Raw genomic sequence first — 21,587 nt, 5'->3', positions numbered from 1 at the left:
CTGGTACAACTTGTAGTTTTTATTGCTCCCATTTGGGAGGTATATAGTTAGTTTTTTAAATTGAAATGTAACCCTTTCCAATCCAGTGTCAGGCAGGCCCTGAACATTTATATTACACTACATAGTAGGTGTCCGACACCAGAGCTCTCTTCCGCATGTGCAATACAGTAGTTAAGCATTTTTCGCTTTATAAGACGCACTGATTGTGAGTGGATGTTTGGTTTAGTACAAATTCTTACACGACTCAATCTCAGTTTTTAAAGCAGAGTATATTCTAGAAAGATTGTCGTATGTTACAGTTGTACATTCAAGTTATAAAAAGCTGTATAACAGACATTTAGAAACTACTTCTATAGCAAGGATTTCAACAAAAGAGACAAACATACATAATCTTCAATTTTTACATCAACTCGGTGGTTTATCCAGGTGATAATGAAACCCAAAAAAAAAAAACTTTAATGCAGAACTTGAAGTATTTGTTACAAAAACAAAATATGGGGAAAGTTAGAGAATTTTTGATCAATTATAACTGAGTTAACAATGTTAGTGTTATCACCACCTCCACATGAGAATAGTACATGACATGCCAACAATGGACATAATTCTTCACTACTGGCTGCCATAGACTTCCATGCATGTCATTAGTTTAAGTCTATAAATTAGCAAGAGTTTATGAAGTTAAAAAGTCTTGCCTAAATATCTAGTTTTCTTGGTTTATGCAGCATTCCCAAAATACAAGTCACCAGCATGGTATTAAATATAAATTAAAAAAATAAAGCATGCAAGTTGGGGGAAAAGGGAGACTTCTGTAAGAGTAAAGCAAAAATAAAAATACATAAAATATACAATAAGTGCAGTTCTCATTGAAGTGCGATAATTTAAAGTGTATAAAAGTTGAAATGTATAGTGTCAAAATTCTGTATAAACGTGAAGCCTAAGAGACTAAAAATTGCTGGTGAAGGATCAAGGCAAACAGCCAATGTCATGTTAATACCTACAACTGGCTGATTACTAGCCAAGAAGAAATAGACATCCAGGAAGATCAGCCTTAGTGATGACTTAAGGCTTCTCACACAGTGATCTTTGTAAAAATAATTCAAACTGCATGAAGAACTACAGTGGCAAAGTCAGAAGTGGATTCCCCATTACTTTTGAATCCACCTCTGTTTTGGCTCAAAATACCATGTGAAAAACTGCAGCGTTTCCCAAAAACACTGACCCTCAAAACAAGAGGTAGCAGCTGAGCTGGGAAGACTGCATGTAGTCCCAGGGCTTTGGCTGCCCATCATTGTATTACCGAAAAAAAAATATACATATTACATATACAAAAAATTGACATGAGTAAGCCTGGCATGAATATTGCATCCCCACTGTAAGCAGGGCATATGAACATTTAACAGCTTAAATACTGATGTAAAAAGTTGTAACATTACATTTTCCAAAGCAAACTTTAAATGAAAGTTCTTTATGGGGTTAAAGTTGGTTAACTTTTTGTTCCAGAATAAAGCAAGTCACAGCATGCCATTTGATGCAGAGATGTAGAACTCAGTCATCCTTCCTCCACTGCATTGTAGAAAAGGACTTAAAGCTTTGGTTTCATGGTCCCATGTCAAAATGCATTCATTTTCAGTGATATTTGCTCTGTGGGACTATTGCACTGAAAACTGGGAAACACTTTCCAACGTCAGAACATAAACAATTCATCTCCATCCGCAGGGCTGAGCTCCATTCTGTCCCAAGTAGTAGGAGAGAAGCATTCTTCAGGCTGGATATCACTTTCACTCACTCCAATGTCAAGAACCTGAGGATTGGTCCTGGACTCTGCAAGTCTATAGGTAAAGAGAAAAGTACAAGTCACACAAAAAGGTATGAGAACACACAGGTGATGGGTTTGTTTAAAAGGCTCACCAAGTTCCATTATATAGGGCAACCTGATGTTGCAGTGGTCACCAGACTTTCAGCCATGGAGCCCTTTTTGAAGCAAAAGTTTCCCGTGGAGCCTCAAGAAGTGTGTAGCAATAGTGTCCCCCCCCATTGCTGCTATGCTCTTCCAATGCAGGAAGGGGGGGAAGGGGTTAGATTACTTACTACACACAGCCTTACCTGTCCGCTGCATCGGAGCTCAAATGCTGTGAGAAGGCTGGAAAAGGAAGTTACTTAACCCCCTCCTCTACTTGAAGCTGGAGGTTTAGCAGTTTGGATTTCAATAAGGGCGATTGGGATGGCCATGGGCCCCCTTGGAGTCTCAGACCTGGGGCGGTCACCCCAATCATAGTCAGCCATTGGTCCCCATCTACTCACCCCTGTAGCAGGTGACAGCCTGTACTGAGGAAATGAACATCCAGGACCCATGGTCGGCATAGTAACCTGGATCACATGACCAGAGCTGGCTCATGTGATCCACATTGCTATACCAACTGTGGGTCCTAGATGTTCATTTCCTCAGTACAGGCTGTCTGGACACTGCTACAGCAGTGAGTCGAGTGGGGACCTAGACCCTCCTTCAGAGTCCCCTGGGCTCCATGGAGCACACTTTGGAAAACAGTGCTTTAGGCTGTATCTGCACGGGCTACAAAATCTCATTTGGGGAGGGGAGCTACAATGTGAAGCCCATCGTTTCCAATAGGTTCTTTCACATAAGTGATATTTTATAGCCCGTGCGGTTGCAGCCTCAAAGTAACAGCAGTGTGCCGTGTTTATAGAGACAGGAAGCTGAGTGCTAGAGGAAAGCATTTATACAATTACACAAATTCAGAAACTTCTAAATGCAAGCCAACAGGAAAAAGACACCTTAACAAGTTTCCTGAGACACAGTAACAGCAGAGGCCGTGAGCAGTAAATTTGATAGTCACGGGACTCCTGTATAGATTTGCAGCGCCTAGACAGAAGAACTTTACAACAACTCCTTCATTGACTACATAAGATTTCCTTACTCTGATCACAGTGCTAACCTTATACTGAAAAGAGTGCCTTATGTGACATTGTCCTTGCTTCACTTTAGGCAACACTGGCACTAAGTCCTTTTATACAAGTGAACAGCATAACATGCACAGGCTCAATAGACGATGCCATTAGCATTTTTTTTTTTTTTTAAAGTCTAGAACATTACCTTGAAAATGCCTCATCAAGTCCATCATCGAGCTCCTGCACAGGAGGAAGAGAAAATAAGTGCATTAAGTACTTCCAATCAAGGCAATTCCTACCATGCTATGTTACAGTTTACAGATTCTGCAAGACAGATTTTAATTGATTATAGCACTAAAGTGGCCAAAGCAAACCACCAAGAAACCTAGTTATTAACAGTCAACTCGTAGAAAAATGTAGATCTGCAAACCGTAATGCCAAAGATTCCACCTTTCATTTATAGTACATCTAGGAATCTGCTATAATATGTCATGAAGTCCAATAGCCGGGACCTTCATTGATTGCAATATGGAAAGGAAGATATGGTCTGTGGTTCCTTGACTTACCTTAGCTGCCCTTCCCATTCACTTGAAGGTTTTGTACTACAATTTCAAATTATCCCCTGATCTGTGGGGGAAGAGGCGGTCACCCGTGTCCTACTTGGTCATGAATGAAGCACTGCATGCATATGCATGATTGGCAAAACATTCATCTCACCTCGGCTGACATACCTGAGCGGGTGCCGCAGTCACATTAAAAGTGAAGCACTGGTGCATTTCATTTGGTTGTCTCTTTACTGTAGGGGGTTGAAATAACCCTGCAGGGGACAGAACTCCTGTTCTTGAACTTGGCAGGGGTCTCGAGTTAGACTTGCAATGTCAGTGCACAGATTAGTATATAGGGCCATGGTATGACAGCAAGCTCCGCTCTATGGCGTGTACACTTTTAGGACTTACCCTACCAACAGGCAGTCAAATATGCTGATGGGGTTTGTGAAAAATTAAGATTTTACATAACCCCTGCATGTCAGTTATGTTTTTACTCACATCAATTATTTCCCCATGTTACTGAAATACAAAATTTTCAAGCAACTTCAACAGCTCATTTACTCTGTTGCAGAAGCAGATACTATAGAGCCCCATGATAGGCAATGTGGCTGAAAGTAGCTTTGTTTTACTGAAGGTAGCAGGGTTTTTACAAAGCTTCTGTATTCTATTGATCAGTGCTGTATCATGAGGGCCTGGAGTATAATTTTCCATAGATTGTCAGAAATTACTTGGTCACCCATTACATTTATATATCAACTCCTTATGAGCTGAATACTTTGGTGAAAACTGTCAAATCAGTTAAAACCAATTTTGATTGTCAATTTTAACTATTAAAGAACCACTCTAGTGGAACACATGGTACTTGTGTTTTCTAGCAGTGACTCACGCAGGAAAGTTGTCCAGGAGTAGTTTAAGGAAACGCGACAGGTGAGGGTGATTACATGGTCTACCACCTCTACAGATCTTAATCTGATTGTGTATCTGTGGGATGTGTTGGAATACGGGTCAGATGTGTGCAGACTCCACAATTAACAGGACTTTGTAAGAACCTGATACTAGTGTATTTGTGCCAGTTATCATAAGACACCTTCAGAGGTTTTGTCGACTTTATTTTTTGAGGGCTCACCTGTTTGGGATGAGCCAAGAGGGGGTCTATACAGCATTAGGCAGGTGGATTTAATATTGTGCTTAGAAACAACTGTTCCATTCCTCAAGAATTAGGAGTCAAAATCTGTGCTTAAAGACAAGAGAATGCTCTACTCACCCACATTACATTGTTGTTCTCGTTGCGGGCAGTTTGTCCAAACACACTTTCAAAGTGATTGTCCCTTGCATTTAAGACATCTGATGTTTTAGTTACTTCTTCCAAACCCAACAGGTTACCTGTAGCTAAATTAACAAGAACAAAACTGGATTAAAGTAGTGAACCCCTTACACCAACATCCAGACAAAATCCTGCAGTCCTCCAGTCTTTAACTGACATTTGTCCAGTGTAAATGGACCTAAACGATGCCCGACACTCGTCCCTGTGCCACCACACAGGAGAGTATTGCTGGCTCTGACAGCAGGGGGCCAGGACGACTGGAGACTTGCCTCCTTTTCCCCCTGCCCCTCTCCATTCACTTACACAGAAGCCATTCAGTACTGAATGGCTGCCATTTACACTGAATGCTCATTGGTCAGGATCTTATGCAGCTTAAAATCCTGATCAGTATTGAACAGCTGCTTTCACTGAATGAACAGCCGCTGTGTAAAGTGAATGGAGAGGGGGGAGAGTAAATAGTGTAGTCTCCTCTAGCCACCCTGGCCACCTGCTAGCCACTGTGAGCGAGCCAGCAATACTCACCTGTGTAACAGCACAAGAGCAAGTATAGTTGTCTCGACAATCATCCCATGTAAATGGGCTTTTTGGCTGCAGTGGTCATGTGCCATTTATCCAAGACCAGAAGGACTGCAGCCCTCATAGAATGCAACCCACACCCACTTGTTTGGCTAGCTTGAGCAAGATGTAGTGCCTCCACAAGGTAGCAAGTGCAAGTTCAGTTCATTTCCATTTTTATTAGAGAGAGTCAGGAAGTGATGCATCTAACAAAATGAGCTAAGATTTAAGGCTCCCTCCCACGGACGGATTTCCGCCGAGTAATTCGCAGCGGAAATCCGCTGCATTGCCCGCAGCTATTAGGTTCTATTGAACCTAATAGCTCAGGGCTCACGATGCGGAATTCCACCGTGGAATTCTGCACCGTACAATCACCAGTCCTCACCCGCGGCATGCTCTATTTGCTGCGGGTGTACGCGGACGGCTTCCATTGCAGTCAATGGAAGCCGCCCATCACGCCGTCTTCTGCTGTAGCACAGCGGAAGATAGCGTGAAACCGCTTCCCCGCCTACCACTGCCGCGTCACGCCGAAGCGTCATACGGGAGCGAGGTCGCTGGGTCTGCAAGTAAGTTTGTGTTGGAACATCCAGAGTCATAACAAATATATAGTTTAAGAAAAAAAGTTTTTTTGACCTAATTTCCTGATTAGGAGCTTAAGAGTTCACTGTAGCAGTATGCATAGAGAAGCCCGCTCACCATGTTCAATATGCCAGGTTCCCTTTAATCTGAAGATTTTAGTTATATCTAGCAGAGCCAATGAGTCACACTATAACTTGATAGGGACAAAGTTTACCATTACTGGATAGCGGAGACCATCACAAACTCACCTCCTTTAAGGCTAGCAGTACTTGATGACCCTTCTGATTGAGAACTACTTGTCCCTTCACCGTCAGAGCCAGATTTTTCCCTCTTCTCTTTACCTGTATACAAGATTGAAAATAAACCCATGATTTGCAGCAATATTTGCCTAATCCAAAGTGTGTTAACTGGGAAAAAAAAGGCACTTTTGCCTTTAAGTGGCCCAAAACACAGTTCAGATACTTTCCCCTATCCTAAACTCACTGTTGGTGATTAATGAAGCCTCCAGCAGTAAACCACTACTAGATACCCATGAGCTTATCTACCTATGGAATGGGCAATAAACTGGGAGACTTTAGGAACACGGGAAGCCATCTTGGGACAACCTGTTTTTATGCACCAATAGGGCATATGAACCTCAAAAGTTGGGGGTCCACATGGAACGAGTCATCAAAGAACAGTTTCCATTTTTATGGACCCTCTGCTGTGCAGTTATCACAACATAGAAAACATAACAGGAAGGCATCTCACATGAATGCCCATATGCATCTTGGCACAACCCCTCTAAGTTTGGTTTCACACAGTTTACAAAAAATATGTTATGGCCAAGTCTTTGTTGCAGTCAACATGGAAATACACCAACAAATTGCTTTTTGCTGTGCCCCCACCCCCTCACTTTTGATTTCATTGGGGAAAGGGGGCACAATAAAGTGTGTGTGTTTAAGCCATTGATGACCTATCCTGAGAATAGGTCATCAATAGTTGACTGTAGGGGAAAGGATGGAAGCACTATCATTTAGGATCCCCCATATAAAAAAAATATGAATAAAACCCACTGTCCCTGAACAGCCTATGAATAAGCAAATGCTCAGTCTGCTGGAACAAATTCCTTCAGTGAGGACACTTAAGGAAAAATCTGCAAGCTGCTGGAAGGCAAGGGAGAGTCTTACATAAAGAGTTTTATGTACTTCTGATATATGGCCTAGCACCACATTACATTTTGACAATGAGCCTTGAGTGTTGGAACTGCATTTCTGCTACCCTAAGTGCTCATGGCATAAAGGTTGTGGGTTCAATACCCACATGCTTCAGGTAGCTGACTGCGCCTTCCAAGGTTGGTAAAATGAGTACCCAAAAAAAAAAAAAAAAAAAAAAAAAAAAAAAAAAGAGGACTGGGAAAGGCTATGGCAAACAACCCTGCAAAAACAGTCTGCCAAGAAATAGTTACCCTAGAAGTCAGTTATGACTCAGAAAAGGAGTGTGGATTATAGGTGAAGACATGCTGCAAAATTGTGCCACAGTTTTGACACAGAAGATGGTGCAAACTTAGGCCGCCTGCAGACGGCTGGGTCGTATCCCGCTGCGAAAATTCTCACAGCGGGATGCCGACCCGTGCCCCTGCAGAGACCTGTGGCTCACCAGCTCCCGGTGTTTCGTCTGCTGTGTGCTGGCTGCCTCCCAGCTGGCCCGTCACTACTCACATTTCATGTAAAACATGCCACGATGTGTTTTCATGCAGACAAATTGTGGCTGTGTGCACAGGATTGCATTATCTAATGCAATCCTAGGCAAGCAGGCACGGGCGGAAATTCTGCAGAAAATCCCACTGCGGAATTTCCACCCATGTGCAGGGGGCCTTACACAGAGGTGTCTAAAGATGTGTCAAACTGATCATTCAGCACAAGCCAATACACTGAGCACATCCGCCCCAAAGTGTACTTATTGGAATGCTACAAAGACACAAGAACATGACAGCCCGCAGAGTTTTTTCCTGTAAGAGGGTCAAGTTAAATCTGTTCATATGCTTACCATCTCTGGAAACCTGCCAAAATTCAAATGCCACTTTAAAAGCCTGAGCAACTGTTAACGTAACTGCTTGTGCCTATTAAAGACAAAATATATACATGTTTCTTCAAAATAGTATTAACTGCAGAGGAAAAAAAAAATCCTAAAGCCATTCCCACACAGATCAGAATTAGTTTGAGTACACAAGGTGGACATTCACCACCATTTGGTGCAGAATTCACCCCCTCACTTCAAGAGGAAGATTTCACACTATAAAGTTAACTACAGCTAGTTGACAGGCTGATCATTTAAATTCATGTATCAGCTTTTGCACAAGTTTTGGGAGGGGATTTTTTTTCTGCAGCTAGCTAATGAGAAAAACAAACAAAAAAACAAAAAACTTCACATTGCTGTGTTCCTATAAATGCTGTGGATTTCCATATTGTAAATCTACCCCATGTTTACAGTTTGGGAACTATAAATTTCATATCAGATTTGTATTTTAAAGGTACATGATGCCACTTGGCAGGGAATATGTGATAAGTATAGCTTTATATATGAAATAGAAAGTGGTTACCATTTTCCGCTTTGTGCAGAGAAATGCGTGGCATTCCAAGGTTTCATTCTGTTGGCTCTGAGCGATGTAGGCAAAAACTTTGTCATGCAACTTATCAGCTGTACAGTATGATATCCTGCAAAGGAAGAGGGGAGTGCAGTAGTATATACACACACACACACACACACTAGGGAGGGAGTCTTCAGGAGCTGGGCAAACCCTACTAAAAGTTATGACAGAATGCTATACTTTGCCCATTAAAATTGAACCACCCATGCTACTCCTTGGGCTTCCCCATTGGTCAGTTTACTAGACTGCAGTGAGGACATGCCTACAACATGGCCTGCACAGAGGCCAGTGACTGTCTGCTAGTCTCCTACTGTACACTGAAGTTAGCGATTGGCTGCAGTGCTGACATTGTTGGCATGTAGTCATTAACAAAACCACACTGGGAAGGGAGGGAGGTGGGTGAAGTGATGAAACTGCTTCCAATGGTTAAGTAAAGACTTGTTTTAACCCATCCCCTGCATTGTTGTCTGGCTGAAGCCCGACTGCCCTTTTAGGTTAAGCACATTTTTTATATGCAAACAATCAGATATTACTGGTACCAAGCAAAGGAATAATCATTCGAGATCTATATGCGAGTGTATCTTCTGCTTTAAGATGGTGGGGTAAGCAACTTACCTATAAATTGACACGTTTTCAATCAGCTTGTTGGTAACACTATCATGAAGAATAATACCTCTGGGAGTCACTTTAAGAAGTACTTTCTGAAGTTTCTTTCCACTTGCTTTGGCCTTAAGCAGGAGGGGGAAAAAAAAGGGTTATAGTACCATAAGAAAACGTAAGTGCTAACTAACTCACTTTACAAAAAAAAAAACCACAGTTAGGCACACACCACATACTACAAATATTAACACTATGTGAGAAGCAGGAACAGTTTAACATACAAACACACTATGTAGTGTACATGATGTCCCAATCATAACTGATAGTCTACCCACATTGAACGCAAAGGACGTGTAAAGAGAAAGTATAGTTTGGTATTCAGAAAGCATTTTGAATACATTTGATGTTTTACTGTGTCGGCATGCATGAATTGCTCCTGGCTATAAAAGCAAGTTTTCTTCCATCCCCTGCCAAACAATGGAGATTTGCTAGTATTACACATACTGTTGCTACAATCCTCTTCACTGCAGCTGCAGATAGTTCTTCCCCTTTTGGTTGTTCTACCAAGGTCATGCCCAGATACTTCAGATGAAACAGCATTCCTTCTAACAGGGTTTCCCTGGTATCTGTCCAGTTTTCTGGAAGCTCTAGAAATAAAACAAAGGTCTGTGAAGTGCCTTTATTTCACTGTGAACATAGCCATGCAGTGAAATGGTGTAATCAGAGTATCCATGTTATGGGATAACTGACACCTTTTCAGGAGTCACAATTGACAAATTGTAATACAGATGTAAACAGCTAAGCCAGGGTGCCTTGGATACCCCCCTTCCACCCAACTAAATGGTGAAGGCATCAATCCTTAACTAGTTTGGCATTATGCAGTCATAATTACCCAGCAATAGAGAGCATCTTTGGATAAGCACTGGAAGACAAAAAAGTGCACAGAAGTAGCAAGAACATTTACATGATTTATTCAGCATTGAAGCTTTATGTTACATTGTAACAAGCTTTTTTGTCTGGTGTTCATGAAATCCTATAGAGAAGTCTATGGAGGATGTTAAAATGAAGTCTTTCACAAGCATTTGAGAATGCTGCCAAGATAAATGGAAGTATGAAGCAGTCCTAATGGTACACATTCATGCCTGCCATACTTTCTGCTATAGAGAACCTCATGAGTGAGGCAAAAATCGGGGGTGGGTGTTGGGTAAAGAGCAAGTCTGTTTGTTCAAAAAGACAAACCCTGAATGGGAGGTAAAAAGTAGTTTAAATGAACCCTGTGTGGTGTGTGTATGAACTCGGCACATGACTTATCTATAGGAGGTATAGCACATCTGGTTGGCAGCTTGCAGCCACTAAGACTTATGAAAAGTTAGTTTGCTGCAAATATGAATGAAGGTGTCCATGTGTTAAATATGGAAGCAATGGCTTTTATTATACTTCCAGCTTTAACCCAACTGTTAATGTCAATTCCATTTCACTGAAAGAGGATCAGTGGGTTCCCAAAGCAACAGACCTCCAATCAGTTGAGGATCAGAACAGGTCATCAATAGTAAAGTTACTGAAAACCCCTTTAAAGTCCGGTGAATGTGCTATCAAGTCAGTCAAGAACACACAAAAAAAAATAAAAAAACCCTTATTCGTATAGTCATGCCCAAGGAAAAATCTTGGTTGGGAGGGGTGTCTCTTCTTAAGGAGAGCACCCAGGTGGTGTGTGGAGACACCTAGGAGGCGAGTGAGGAGACTTATAAGGCCCTGCTTGCACGAAAACTACTGAACAGCATGCAAACACCTTCTGTACATTTTAACAGCTCAGTTGTTTGTGCGGACCATTCTTGTCTATAGGTCAGGCAAGATTAGTGCATGTTGCAATCCTCACCACAGATCTGGAAGGGAAATGAAAAACCCAATTGGACACATGGATGTGAATCACACCTGTGTTAGTAAGGCTTAAAGGAGATGTCCCGCGCCGAAATGGGTTTTTTTTTTTTTAACCCCCCCCCCCCCCCCCCCGTTCGGCGCGAGACAACCCCGATGCAGGGGTTAAAAAAACCACCCGCACAGCGCTTACCCGAATCCCGGCGGTCCGGCGTCTTCATACTCACCTGCTGAAGATGGCCGCCGGGATCCTCCGTCTTCGTGGACCGCAGCTCTTCTGTGCGGTCCACTGCCGATTCCAGCCTCCTGATTGGCTGGAATCGGCACGTGACGGGGCGGAGCTACACGGAGCCGCTCTCTGGCACGAGCGGCTCCATAGAAGACTGCTGAAGACCCGGACTGCGCAAGCGCGGCTAATTTGGCCATCGGAGGCCAAAAATTAGTCGGCACCATGGAGACGAGGACGCTAGCAACGGAGCAGGTAAGTAAAAAACTTTTTATAACTTCTGTATGGCTCATAATTAATGCACAATGTACATTACAAAGTGCATTATTATGGCCATACAGAAGTGTATAGACCCACTTGCTGCCTTGGGACATCTCCTTTAACCCTTTTAGCTCTGATTAAAAAAAAAAATTTTTATTACAAGTTAATAAAAATTGAAAAGACATATGTCCCTTGGCCCTCAAAGGATTATGACAGGAGGGGTATTATTGTATCTTGATGCTAAAGGAAGCAAGGGGTTTGACAGGGCTTCCATGCAGGAACACCCCTGTCACACCCCTAGCTGTGGATTGGGTGAATGGCGCAGGGGTCTGCAAGTATCACCTCAAGAGACAATACCCATTCGCGCTTGCAATACTGTCCTCCCCCCATGCAGCCGGTCACAGCAGTGTGCGCGGCCAAATTGCTAGGCAAACACCCAGCTGCAGCTCCCGATACGGTCGTCCCACAATGCTGCGGCTCTCAGTGTGTGCGCCCCAACGGCACTCAGCTGCACTGACATGTGGGGGAGCAGCAGCTCTCGGCTGCCTTCTCCTATACTGCATAACTAGCTGCACGGACGGGGCAGCTAGAACGAGCAGAGGTGGGACAGTAGAGCTGCCGGGTAACAAATAGAAGCAGCAGCAGGCAGGCCAGGGAGCCTTGGAGAGGGGCTGGGAGGCAGGACTGCATAAGTATACTTGCCTGCCAGCAGGAATCGGGAGCAGCAGACCAAAGGGCTGGCCAATAAACAGCAACATCAGTAACCAAAGTGATCCGGCAGCAGCGAGGAGCTTCTATCTGGGATGGCAGGCTGGACATGACAATTAGTGGCCTGCCAAGACCTGCAGGGGAGCCTTATCTGCAGCCAATTAGGTTGAGGGGGCATCACCCAGCTGTCACTTGTCTCCACCAGGACTTCCTGGTGGCATCAAGATACAATACCAACAGGAGGTAACCCTAAATCAGCAGACAGCAGTATGCTTACAAGGTATTAATGCAACAGCCTGCCACATTAGTGTACAAATTGAACTCAATATTTACATTAGCAGGAAGCCAATTGTTAGTCTCAGACTAGACCTGCTGGAGTTCATGTACACAGTGCTGCCATCCATCACACTTGCCTTCCTTCTGGGAGCATTGCCACAAGAGATAAGCAGACACAGGAGATGGCAGCAACTAGTCTTTCATAACAAAAATAGTAACCAGAAGTTAACTAAACAGCCAAGTGAACATAAAAGCTCATTTAGACACAACGATTATTGCTCAAAATTCGCTCATAAGCTGTCTTTTGAGCGAGATTAGTTGTGTCTAACACAGCCATCGTGCAGATTTAGTTAATGAGTCGCTTATTGTTGACTTTCAGCAGGAATGAAGGAGAGGCAGAGAGCTGGTGAGGGGGAGGGACTGCTCAGATGGAAGCGTATATCGGCCGGCTGTGAAGACACCGACCGATATATGTTCGTCTAAATAAGTCCCAACTCTGTTTTAGTCTGTCTTTTTAAACAAACTCTGGATCAGAAGTGGAGACAGCTGTGCTTCCCCCCCCCCCCCCAGTTTTATAATTGACAACAGATGGATCCTTTATTGCTGGGGTCCCCAACTCCAGTCCTCAGGGACCACCAACAGGTCATGTTTTCAGGATTTCCTCAGTGTTGCACAGGTGATGTAATTATTGTCAGTGCCTCAGACATTGCCACAGGTGTTCTTACCATAGGATATCCTGAAAACATGACCTGTTGGTGGTCCCCGAGGACTGGAGTTGGGGGGACCCCTGCTTTATTGCTTGTACCCAATGAGTGGCAATTTTCTCATGAATATATTTCAATGGTTAGCACTGCAAGCCCACAATGCTTGGGTCCTAGCCTTTAAAAAAAAAAAAAAAAGGGGGGGGGGGGCCATCAACTTTGAGGAACTCCATATGGCTTATCACCCATGGTCAGATTTAAAACCAACAGCCCAATGTCCACAGGAGCATTTGATTTGCAGAATGTGCAGATCAAGCCACCCATAGGGAAGCATTAGGCACCCGTGCTTCAAATAAAAACTAAATCTGCAGGTGTTAAATTGGCGAATGCCACACAGATAATAAATCACAGCATGCTCCATTTTACCATGGATGTGGCTCCATTCATCTCTATGGGAGCTTACATTTTTGGATTTGAAGGTTAAAAAGTCAATTAAAGGAGTTGGGGGGGGGGCTTAATGACGACTTGCAGTGCATCCGCTGCGGAAATCAGTGTGAAAAATCCACATGCTGTGGACATGAGGCCATAACTCCAGCACTGCAAGGAAACAGTGCTAACCACAGTCATTGAACAGGCACCACCACATTTTACATGCTGAAACACAGCTGTAGACAGAAAGCTTGACAGATCCGTTTTCATTTTTCATAAAACTGAATCAGTTGAAAAAGTGCTAGTGTGAATGTAACCTTGCTGCCATTTTCGTAATAGTCAAGATCTTGCAGAACAGCAGAATACACGAGTATTACATCAAGTGATATTGTGGGTTTAAATTCCACAACAGGTCGGTTTATGATGTTCTCTGCAGTGCGTAGATTAGATTTCTTGAGGCCATTAGTGCCAGTACAGAAAACAGATGTCACTGCAGAAAATCCACAGCATTTCTACTGCATGTCAATATACCCTTAAGGGAAAGTCAAGTTCAGCCAAAATGTGGCTTAGCTCTCACCTCATATCATACCTTTGGGTGAGAATACAGTGCCTGAATGTGTGAGTGCCCACTCTGTTCCATGTGGGCACAGTGAAGGGTCAGCACAATGCCTAGAACAGCACTGTAACTAAGCCTGGAGTCACATCTTTGTAAATACATGCGATGGTATAGTCCGCAACTGTGGTAGAATTTCAACAAAACCACATGGCAAGGTGCCACGATCAGCATGTGATTATATACCAAACTAGTGATACTATAGCCAGAAACATTTTATGTACTTTGACCAACACTATAGAGACTTCTGCCATATGCTAAACTATTACTATAAATGCGCACGCTGAACCCTTCAATAGAATAGGATTCTGGAATGCATGCTGCATTCCAGGGTATCATGTGCCACATGCTAATTGTTAGTCGACTTGAGGCCCATTTACACAGGATGAGCGTCGGGCAAACGATGTCCGACACTCATCCCTGTGCCTCTGCGCTCCCGTGCTTCTGCATGGGAACTAGCAGAGCTGGCTTACACACGGAGCGGCCAGCGGAGGGGGGGGGTGGGGGGTGGGCAGTGCAAGAGCTCTTCCTCCTCTCCATTGAGATGCACAGCGGCCATTTGCTATGGAATGGCCACTGTTTAAACTGCACAATGAGTGATGAAGCTCATTGTTATTTGTTGGTTATTTTCCACTGTCGAACTGGACTCCAGGTGCTGGTAGGCCCCCCATTACTTTGGGGTATCCCACCAGACACCAGGTTGGGGGTCTACATTTATTTTCTATTATAGAAAGGGAAACTTCCGGACGTAAGGCATTGTTCACACCTCCCTTTACTATTACTACTAGGGCCACTATTACTACACAGGGGCAGATTTGCTGTCTAGTTCAGAGTAGCTGGATGAGATTTTGAAAATATCCACATGCTGTGGATAATAAATGGGGGGGGGGGGGGCGCTAGTAAGTATGACATAGCTCCCCAGAATCCCTGACCCCTCACCTTTGAGCCTCATAGTATAGTTTATGGGGCTCAAAGGTTATGATAGGCTCTTTAATGTGGGGGTTTTCAGGAAGAAATTTTGTTTCACCCAAATTCCCACAACCTAATTTGTGTACCAAGTAAATAGAAACATTCTGGAAGACCTAGATCTATCAGCTTTATATCTACCGGTTTAAGCATGATTGGAATCCTGACATTAGAAATGAAATTGACAAGCTAGATATCGCCTGGTGTAAACAAGACCTCCATAAACAATAAACAGTACTGCACAACATTCCCCATCAGCTCAACTGTATCGTTTATAAACAGGACTGGAGATGTTACATACAAGCAACATTGTGTCACCATCACTAGCTGAGCAGACGATTCCACAGATCTGTTTACCAGACAGTGGCCTCATGTCAGTGTGGCAATGTAACCCATAAGGAAGCTTCACTAAAGGAGGGGGGCAATACTTCCCACCCACAGACCAGGGTATAAGACTCATTAACTGTCTACAGCCGCAGATAGCATGAAGGACTGCTGCTACCTACTGAAGCCTTATTAAAAACCAGACATGTCACCAGTACAAAAAGCTACACATTGTTTTGATTCCCATGATAATGTTGCCCGAACCATAGGCAATATGAACCCAGGACTGGTACGATCATTAACCCCAAGTAAAGGTTATTCTTTCTGCCTGCATAATCTATCTTGTGCATAGGGAGAGGGGCTGTCAGTCTGCATGCAGCAGGCAGGGAGAGGCCAGCACAGCCCACCTCCAAGTCAAACTTCAGAGAGTATATTATGAAACCCAGCAGCATTAAAGAACATGCAGGGGGTAATAAGCATACCTATCCTAGGTTCGTGCTGCTCATTGTTTGGGCAGCATGAACCTGGTGATAAGATGCCTTTAGGGCCAATGCTCATGAATGGATTTTCGCTGCAGTTCCCGCAGCAGAAGGCAGGTGCAAGCTGAGAGACCAGTCCGGCAGGGAGCTCTGTGAGCATGGCAGCACCAGGGCTAAAAGAGCGGAGCTGCCCTCTGAGTGTTGAAGTGGGAAAGGAGCGGAGATGCCAGTCCACTGGGAAGATGTGTCACACTGGAGGACAGATGGTAGTCAGGCTGGGAGATGTGTCAGATTGCCAGGGGGATGGGCGCTACACGTAAAGAGGTGTGTGTCCGGCAGTGAATCTGTGGCTGTGCCCATCACCGAGCCCTACCCTCTAACTCACAGCTCCCAATTCATGGCTCCACCCATATATGCGGTGGAGACAAGATGCACCAGTACCTTTTTGACCTCCCTTGTAGGATTAAAAACTATAGTTTACCATACAGTCCTGCCCCACCATATATTAAAGAAAAAAAAGCAAAAAACACAACATATGTATAGGCAAGCTTAAGGCCCAATGTCTATGGGTAAATCTGATTTGCAGAAGGGAAGCATGGGCGTCCACACATCAATTAAAGCATGCAGATTAGTTTTGCGGACCTTTTTGTCTGGAAAATAAGTTGCAGCATGCCCCACTTAGTGCAGTTCCTGCACGGACGGCTTTCATTGAAGTCAAGGGAAGCCATACGATCCAATTTTGGATGGGCTGCGGATTCTGTGGGAAAGCAGGAGCTTTAAAAAGAGAAAAACTTCTCTGTGCATGTGCAGTGAAGAAAATAGAAGACCTGGACAGGTAAGCAGTGTCCTCTGATCCACCTATGGACACTGGGCCTGAGGCATATTAAAGAGAGCCTGTCACATCCTCAAACTAAGTTATGGTGCTGTTAGCAGATGTGACTGGGAGTCGGGTGATGGATTGTTTAATACACTCAGGTCACTCCCTGATCTTGTAGGGTCATCCCCTGAAGGAGGCATGAAAATCTGACTTTTCAGAGCCCTGTGCATACACTCCCATAGCCTGTTTAGTAGAAAGGTAAGAAAAAGATTTAAAAATGATAGGGGTGGTGCTACCTGAATGGGTGAGCGATTTTGAAAAGTTATAGGTTGAGGATCATGCGGAAGATAAGCTTCTGCTCTTGTTAAGATGGTGGATCATGGAAGAGACCTAGCTCGGGTACAGCTAACTCAATGATATAGTTTCACTAATCCATCAGAATAGTCACTGTCAGGTGAGACTATGATGGTGTAGGCACAGCTGACCGAAATATAAAGTTCAGTACAATACAGAACACAAGCTTGGCTTCAGGTTTTACTTTAAACGAGTATAAAGAGATGCGTTTCGGGGCAACAGCCCTTCCTTAGTTATAGCTGGGGATACACCTTGTGCTGGCTATTGACATAAGCATGGTATACCAGGCCAACACAAGGTGTATCCACAGATATAACTGAGGAAGGGGCATTGCACCAAAGTGTGTATTATACAGAGTTTTTTTTATTTCAGGTGCACCTACACCCATCACATTCTTTTTTTTCCACTAAACACACTTATAGGAGAGTACACACTGGACTGAGGGGGGAGGAAGAAAGGGCCAGATTTTTGTGCTGCACACCAACTTCAGAGGGGGGGGGGGGGGGGGGGGGGGAACACGGTGGAATCCAGGGAGTGGCTGAATACTCTTCCCCCCCCCCCCCCCCCATATTACCTGACTCCAAGTCACATTCCCTAATAGCACCATATCCTAGTTTATGGGGATGCGACAGGCTTCCATTTAAAAACATCTGAACAGCCCATTAGACACTTTCTGTGCCTCACCTGAGAGGGGGCATGGTCTAACGCTGGGCTCAACAGGCAGACTAGATTCCACATGCAGAAAGCCCACAGAGGATTTGGGCCGGCAACCCTACAAACACGTTTCCACTGTATTGCGAATTACTGTGGGGGCTCGCTGGTGGTCAAGAACGGTACAAGTTTTGTTTATTTGCATTTCTCATGTCACTGAGCAGTGATGCCAGTACCCACAGCTCATCCGCAGCGTTAATTACATATGGACTGTGGGTCAGACAGCCTCCATTGACTTCAATGGAGGCCATCAGCGCAGATTCCACAGCAAAAATCTGAAATCAGTTCAGTGTAAACACGGCCAGTGAAAAACAAGTCATTTCTTTGCCTATTGTTTAGTCTTTCAGTTTATGCTGGCATAAAAACCTGACAATTGTCCCGTGTAAACAATCAGTCATTCATCTATGAATGACTGCCCATTTATGTGAATGGTGGTGGGCGGCTGGCCAGCAGAGATCTCCAGCCTGCTGCACCTTCATTCAGTGAGCGATTACCGCTTCTTCTGAAAGTACAGGGGGGAGGGGAGGGGTGATCACTGGGTGACTGTCAGGCATTTAATCACTAGTCAGTTACCCCAAGTCTACACTATTAGATTGGAGGTCTCATTGTGGTAGATCTAGACTATTGTTACCTACAGCTGATGAGGCTCTTGTAAGGAACAACAGATTAGGCAAGAATGCTACCCCCAAAGTCATGTGCAGTATACATTAACCCCTTAGAGTGTACCTGCACAGCTCTGTCAGTTCCTTCGGAGAGCTGAAGACTGTCCCATATAGGGAACATCTGCTGATAGAGCAGGAGCGCTCTGAAGATAAGAGTGCAGGTACTCTTTAAGGGCTTCTTAGCTTTCAGGGGAAAAAAAAACAACATTTCCATCAAAGTAGTTGCCCAGGGCTTGTTTTTTGCGGGATGAGTTGTATTTAAATGGCATTTATTGAACCTAATATACAAGTAAAGACTAAATAAAGCAGGCACCTTTACCATCTTTAGGGCACAGTTTATGATGGACACAATGTGGCAACTTTATTCTATGATAGTTATTCCAAAGAAATAAGACCGTGGAATTGTGTAATGTATTTGATTGAACTGCATATTACCACAGAGTCTGCAATTCAAATGCAGTCGTGTGAAACCAGTTTATCTTGGTACAGTACATCACCTATGATACATTAAGGCCCATTTACATGCAAAGAATTATTTTTCAAACTATTGAAAGTTTGTGATTTTTGCATAGTGTTAATGGGCATTAACACTATCATCTTCATTTGCATCTAAATGGGCCTCCAGGAGGCGTTTGCAGAGCCCAGCATATGACTAGTCACTGTTCTAGTCAGGGCTGCCAGCAGAATGTATGCAATCTCCTGAATCCCCTGGAGAACACAGCATGCCGTCTGACAGTAAACTGCATTATTGCCAGTAGCTGAAAGATGGATTTTAACTTCACCTTAAAATCGTTCAAATGAAAAGTGCCAGATGTCCACGTTTACATGCAGCAATTTTTGCCCAAATTCGGTCATTTGAACGAATTTTGAGTAATCGTTGCGTGTAAATGGGCCTTTACACAAGATATTAAATATTTCAAAGGCTATAAAAATATGAATATATTTCTATAGCACCCTAGAACATATAGTACTGCACAGAGGCGCTGACAGACAACTGGTATTAACGTTTCTTGATGCCACCAGAAGCTAGGGGTTTAACAGGGGGAACACCCCTCTCACAACCCCAGCTCCCGATTGGCAGCATTCATGAAGGTCCTTAAACAGTGTGTAGCAGCTCCGTTAGCCCACAGTAGAAGGTGTCCAGTGGGCGCTGTTCTGGCAGTCGCTTTGGGTCCCTGAAGTGCCCTGCCAGGTCTCCTGCTCTATGCTGCCGCACGCTGTACATTACTGTCCCCTGCAGCTGTACACTCCCTGCTGTCCTAATGTAGTGTGCACAGAGTGTATCGCGCCGCTGTATGTCTGCACGGCCTGTGTGAGTTACGTGAGGGCTGGCACTGTGCGCTCCCTGCTGGGTACCGCTATGTCTCACACATGTGGCAAGGGTCAGTGGAGCGCCTTTTGCACCGCTGCCAGCAAGCAGCCTACACACCACTCTGCAGCAAGTAAATGCCAAGGCGCTCAGCGCAGCTATACAGAGCTGGGTGCTAGTTTCTGCTCCGCCACCAGGGAATTAAGGATTCTGCAGGGGAAATCCTGAGCAGCAGCGGTGCCCGTCAACATACAGAGGTGCAGTCCGCCGTCCTTTACTAAAGCACTTCCAGCTGCAATATTATTATGGTGGCCTTCCAGGACCTTGAGGAAACTAATCTGCGCAGCCAATCACGTTTAGGGGAGTCACCCCCTGTCAATCTTGACTCCTCCAGGACTTCCTGGTGGCATCAAGATACACTAATACCTAAACAACCAATTTGTGTGATAACATTTCCCACCACCCAACTATATCCTAGGCTGGTATCACCCATGAAGCCAGACCACAAGGAGGTATATTGGCTTTCACATTTGTGAGTCCAGTCTTGTGCTTCATTCACCCCGGACGACTGCCGGAGCGGGTAACGTCACCGCTACATCGTTCGCGCTCACACAGTATGTTTACACAGGCAGATCACTGCTGACTTCTCGCTCACCGCAACCGAGAAGTCAGTGACGATTCTTGTGAGCGACAAACTGAACATAAACAATGTTCCGCATTGAGACCTAACGATTATCAGGAGTTTTTGTTCATTTGAACAAGTTTTGCGCAGTCCAGCGAGGACGCACATACCAGCTACTGAGGAGTCACTGTAGTCAGGCCAAACTGCTCGTACTTGGGAGCAACTGGCAGTTCAGGCGCTCCAGTAGCAGAGACAGCGGCTCTCCAGCCCGGCCGACAGCCGCTCACCTCCCTGCGGACAGAACTGCCGGCTCAGCAGTCACGTGTCGTCCAGCCCGAGAGCTGGTACTCCGCCGAAGCACAGAGCCGGGTCACTACCCCGCAGCGAGCACGCTCAGCTCTGTCTGCACGCAGGACTCTATAGCTTGGGGCTTGCCCGTCCACGAGGACCCTCCATTAGGGTCCCGCTGACAGCCCTGTCAGAGCCGCCGGTGTGTGCGTGGACCGGGCAGCGCCGCCGTGCACTCCTATCCGCCCCGCACTCACTCTTGTGCCGCCCGCCGCCCCACGACTGCTTGGCAATGCTGGGACTCCTGATGATTGCTCTTCCCGCAGACTTGAGCGCGTCCATCGTGAGGGGAACAGCTCCGACCGGCCAGACAGCAACTTCACAACTTGCGGAAAACTTTTCGCCTCGGTCCCCCCTCCCTGCCAGGAGTCGATGAATGATCACGTCTGTAAAGGGAGGTGATATTTATGTAAATAAGGTCACGTGGCATGGTCGGGCACGCCCTCTTCTGATAAGTGTTCACCTTTCTAAACGTGAGGAGGCACCTGCTCAGTAGTGGAGTCACTCACGGTCCTGTAATGAGTGCAAGGGGCATTTAAAGGGACATTTAAAGGGACAGTACGAGGGCTAAAGTCTATAAAAGTGTAGCTTATAGAAAGAAATGCCAGATCACTCACACCTGCGCTTCTGAATGGTAACTGAGGTTTAGGGACGTGGGTAGAAGTAGTGGCCCGTTATCTCCATCCTTAAAGGGGTTGTCCCGCGAAAGCAAGTGGGTCTATACACTTCTGTATGGCCATATTAATGCACTTTGTAATGTACATTGT

The 21,587-nt window shown here is 44.8% G+C and overlaps 1 protein-coding gene across 1 annotated transcript; it reads right to left on the bottom strand.

Annotated features, from left to right (window-relative positions):
• Positions 1–250: 250 nt before the first annotated feature.
• Positions 251–21,204, bottom strand: LDLRAP1 (low density lipoprotein receptor adaptor protein 1). The gene is made up of 9 exons (XM_066574719.1): positions 21,018–21,204; positions 9,644–9,786; positions 9,155–9,267; positions 8,492–8,606; positions 7,939–8,011; positions 6,159–6,251; positions 4,717–4,841; positions 3,110–3,144; positions 251–1,829 (listed from the first exon to the last, which is right to left on the bottom strand). The coding sequence occupies exons 1-9, from the start codon at positions 21,100–21,102 to the stop codon at positions 1,685–1,687; spliced, it is 927 nt and encodes a 308-aa protein (XP_066430816.1). The 5' UTR covers positions 21,103–21,204; the 3' UTR covers positions 251–1,684.
• Positions 21,205–21,587: the final 383 nt, after the last annotated feature.

This window comes from Eleutherodactylus coqui, chromosome 1 (genome assembly GCF_035609145.1).
Source record: "Eleutherodactylus coqui strain aEleCoq1 chromosome 1, aEleCoq1.hap1, whole genome shotgun sequence".
Lineage (NCBI taxonomy): Eukaryota > Metazoa > Chordata > Amphibia > Anura > Eleutherodactylidae > Eleutherodactylus > Eleutherodactylus coqui.
This window is presented reverse-complemented; position numbering and strand designations above follow the sequence as displayed.